The sequence below is a fragment of the Miscanthus floridulus genome, chromosome 18, assembly GCF_019320115.1.
Source record: "Miscanthus floridulus cultivar M001 chromosome 18, ASM1932011v1, whole genome shotgun sequence".
Classification (NCBI taxonomy): domain Eukaryota; kingdom Viridiplantae; phylum Streptophyta; class Magnoliopsida; order Poales; family Poaceae; genus Miscanthus; species Miscanthus floridulus.
In genome coordinates, this window is record NC_089597.1 from 84,406,039 (window position 1) to 84,410,124 (window position 4,086).

Sequence of the window (4,086 nt, forward strand, 5' to 3'; positions counted from 1 at the left end):
TTTCTATACACACACCGACTGCCCGTGACATGCCGCATCTAACGCCTTTTCTGCTCTGTTCTGTTGCCCTCCTATGGCCCAAACTTGCTTCCCCACCGGGAGGCACGCCTGGTGTGAAAGGAGCCAAGCCAACAATCCTCAATCTGACAATTTATTGCAACTATCACTACCATTACCAACTAATATTACCTTGCCATCGTCTTCAGCTGATAATGTTGACACAAGTGCATGACTGAAGTTTCGAAAGTTTGACAAGATGAGAAATTTTCTGCTGTCGTTAAAAACTAGCAAGAATTTACAAAATTAGCAAAAATACATTACTTCTCTCCATTGATGAGATATAGTAATTAGAAATTAAGGTGCCCAACGAGTATCTTACTATCTTAGTGCAACAGCACCAGCTACCACTGATGCAAAAGCAAAGAAAGAAAAATCAAGGGGGAAAAGGAAAACAACAATAAAAAAAAAGTTATACTCACTACCATTAGAACTGGAGTACTACTTGCAGTGATTCCAATTAATCAGAGAGTAAATATAAGAATAAAAATTATGATGGCACTAGACTTTTTCACGAATCTTGAAGCCGCCTACACAGTTTCTGCCTCGGGCACCCCACTGTTGGAGATCAACGGCTCGTGGTCGTAGCAGCTCCTCTCCACGCCCTCCTGCTCCCCCTTCTCCGGCCTGCCTCCCTCTCCCACGGCCGTCGCTGACGTGTGGGCCGCAGGCTTCTCCACTTCGCCCTCCGCGCCTGACGTCAGCTCCTGCGCCCTCCGCGCCTGCGCCTCCCAGTCGGTGGAGCCGACGACGAACAGCATGAGCCCGGCGCAGTACACCTGCGCGGCGAGCAGGCCCATCCAGAGCCCGACGAAGCCCACGCCGAGCCCGAAGGCCAGCAGCACGGCGACGGGCATGCCCACCAGGTAGAAGGCGCCGAGGTTGACGTGCGCGGCGCGCATCGGCCGCGCGCTGCCGCGGAGGACGCCGCAGCCGACGGTCTGCGGGCAGTTCCCGAGCTCGCAGAGCCCCACGACTGGGAGCGCGGCCGCGGTCAGCCGGAGTATGTCGGCGTCGCTGGTGAACATGCGGCCCCAGGCGTGGCGCACCCCGGCCGCGAACGACATGGCCGCGAGGCCCATGCCAGCGGCGCCGGCCACGGCCACGTGCGCCGCGGCGCGCGCGCGGCCGGGGCGGTTCGCGCCGAGCTCGTTGCCCACCCGCGTCGACACGCCGAAACCCAGCGACGACGGGAACACGTACACCAGCGCCGTCGTCTGCATGAGCACGCCCATGGACGCTACCGCCGGCTTCGGGTTCGGCAGGAGGCCGCAGAGCAGGATCATCACCTCGTACCACCACCACTCCAGGCACACCGACACGCAGCTGGGCGCGGCCAGCCGCGCGAGCGGGCCCCACCCGGCGAGGCACTCCGCCGTGGGCGGTCCCGCCGCTCGCAGCGCCGAGTCGCGCCGGCCGAGGACGCACGCGAGGAGCACGACCAGGAGCACCAAGTTGGACGCCGACGCCGCGGCGGCCACCCCAGGAGCGCCGAGCCCGAGCCGCCCCACCAACACGTAGTTGGTCGGCGCGTGGAACAGCACGGCAGCGCCCGCGGCTGCGGCCAGCGGCCACGTTATCCCCTGCGACCGGAGGTACACCCGGAGCGGGTGGATGACTGAGAAGGAGAAAAGGTCGGGGAGGGAGAAGAGGATGTACTCCTGCGCGAGTGCCGTGATCTCCATGTCCTGACCGAGGAACACGAGGATCTTGGACATGTTGAGCCAGAGCGCGGAGAGCGGCAGCGAGCAGCAGAGCAGGAAGAGGACGGAGCGGTAGAGGGTGAGGCCAAGCAGGCGCGGCTGGTTGGCGCCGAACGCCTGGGTGCAGAGCGGGTCCATGCCGAGCGAGAGCCCTGACAGCACCGAGTAACCGGTGATGTTGGCGAAGCCGATGGCGAGGGACCCGGCAGCTAGCGGGAGGTCGCCGATGGAGCCCAGGAAGAGCATCGACAAGGCCGTCCGCGAGTAGAGCAGCAGAGCCGTGAACGCGATCGGGAACGCCAGCCGGCACAGCGCTACTGTCTCCCGGAAGGTCTCCCCCGCCGTCGGCAGGGGCACGGCACTGCACTTGAGCTGCCGGCCGCCATGGACGGCCGCGTCGCCTTCCGGGAGTTGGGGTACCGTGACGTAGACGTGGTGGCCTCCCTTGACTCCGACCAGCGCCACAGGCGGCGGCGACGGCACGGGAGTGGTGCGCATTGGTGGATCAGGCGTGTGCTGCAGCTTTGTGATGGAGAAGAGGGAGCAGAGGACAAGAGGCTGAGCAAAGCTTTGGAGGTGTACTTGGCTGTTGATGGTGGACACCGAGAAGGGTGAATGCATGGGGTTATTATATAACAATGGTGGAAGCTTAGTTTAACCTTTTCAAGCTACATAATTAGAGTGGGATTACTTTTTTAATAAATTTTGTAGAGGAAACTAGTTCTTCTTTGTCATACTAGTCTTCAAGATATATTGTCAAGTTTGATATTCTGATGGTGCATTATGCATATATGTGATGCTTATAATTCCTATGGACCCAATCGTACTACTGAATAAGAAACTCCTTCTTTCTTAAAAAAAAAAAAGGAATTCCTTCTTAATCATGTTAACCACAATAATGTACTTGGTACCGTCAGTCACAACTTTACCTCTCTTCTCGGCAACAGGGGAACTAGCAAAGATTCTTCACCATTTTTACCTTACTATCGTCCAAGACCAATCAAATAGTCAATGCTGTGAATTTGTTCTTGCACCTTTTCACTTGCTGTAAGAAAGAAAAGGTTGATTCCTCCAACTCTCCAAGGCTCCAACTTGCGCGCGCGCACACATGCATGAATTGAATGGCATCTTGTTCGCGTATTGAGTGTTTTCCGTTTTGTTTGGTTAAGAGCAAGTCGAGCGGAGCACCAAAATTAGGACCCCTAGTTTCGATCTGTGTGTTTCCTACTATTATTGGCCTCATTTTCTTTCTTTCTTTCACTCGAGACGCCGCACTCAAATTTGGGCTTTCAAATCCATTCTGGTAGACACTAACAAATAGGGCCCGCTCATCATTCTCTCTTCTTTCTCTCTCTCTCATCTCTCCTCGTTGCTGTCGCTCCCTCATCCCACGGTTGCTCTCTCCCTCGGTCCGTCCTCGATGCCGGCGTCCTGCTGCTCCTCCGTGCATGGCTCCCCTACTTCTCCTCCTAGCGCCGGTGCCCTCAGCTTTTTCCACACCGATGCCACCTCTTCCCTCCTCCAGCACCCCCTCTTTTCTCCCTGCGCCAGTGCCGCCCAGCCCTAGCGCTGCAGCGCCGCTAGCCGTGCCGACCTGAGTTGGCTACCTGGACACGTGCCGCTAGGGCTCAGCCCCTGGCTACGTTAGGCCAGCCAAGCTATGTCATCGCTGGTGTAATATCCACGCTACCTCGTTGTGTCGTGCTCCTCCTCCCGTAGTGGTAAGCTCCTACTTCCAGCAGGCCATGTGAAAGGTCCTTGTTTGGTTTTGGTAATTGAGTGACAACCTAGGTGGACTAATATGTGGTTATGTGAGATACACAGGAAATTAGTCCACAGGTACATATGTGATGAAGGAGCTTATTGCATATGAGACATGACATGGAGTCATGTGACTAAGGTGGAGAAGACCAAGACAAGACTTGGCTTGACGGACCGGTTGCAAGCGTGAAGGGCAAGTTAGAGGCTTTGAAGTGATGGACCACGTGGCAGTGAAGCTTGAACAAGACTTGGCGCCGATGGACGAAGGCAACAGTGAAAAGCAAGTAAGGTCAAGATCGATGAACCAATAAGGTCACGTGATGATATAAAGTAGATCATATCATTTGTTGATCGTTGTTGGTGCATGTGTTGCATCAACATTAGAGGAGATGGGATAGAATGCGCAAGGCAAAGGTATAACCTATAGGGCATTTTATTTCACCGGTCTAATTTGAGTAGAGAAGTGCTTGACCAGATTTAGGATAGATAGCCGTACTATAAAGAGGGGAAATCTTTTAGTTGCAACGATTATCTAGTGCCACTAAGTGTGAGTTTCATTTGCATA

General features: G+C 55.3%; 1 protein-coding gene across 1 annotated transcript; it reads right to left on the bottom strand.

The window, feature by feature from the left end:
* Positions 1–369: 369 nt before the first annotated feature.
* On the bottom strand, positions 370–2,410 carry LOC136522500 (protein DETOXIFICATION 52-like). The gene has a single exon (XM_066516310.1). The coding sequence runs from the start codon at positions 2,379–2,381 to the stop codon at positions 588–590; it is 1,794 nt and encodes a 597-aa protein (XP_066372407.1). The 5' UTR covers positions 2,382–2,410; the 3' UTR covers positions 370–587.
* Positions 2,411–4,086: the final 1,676 nt, after the last annotated feature.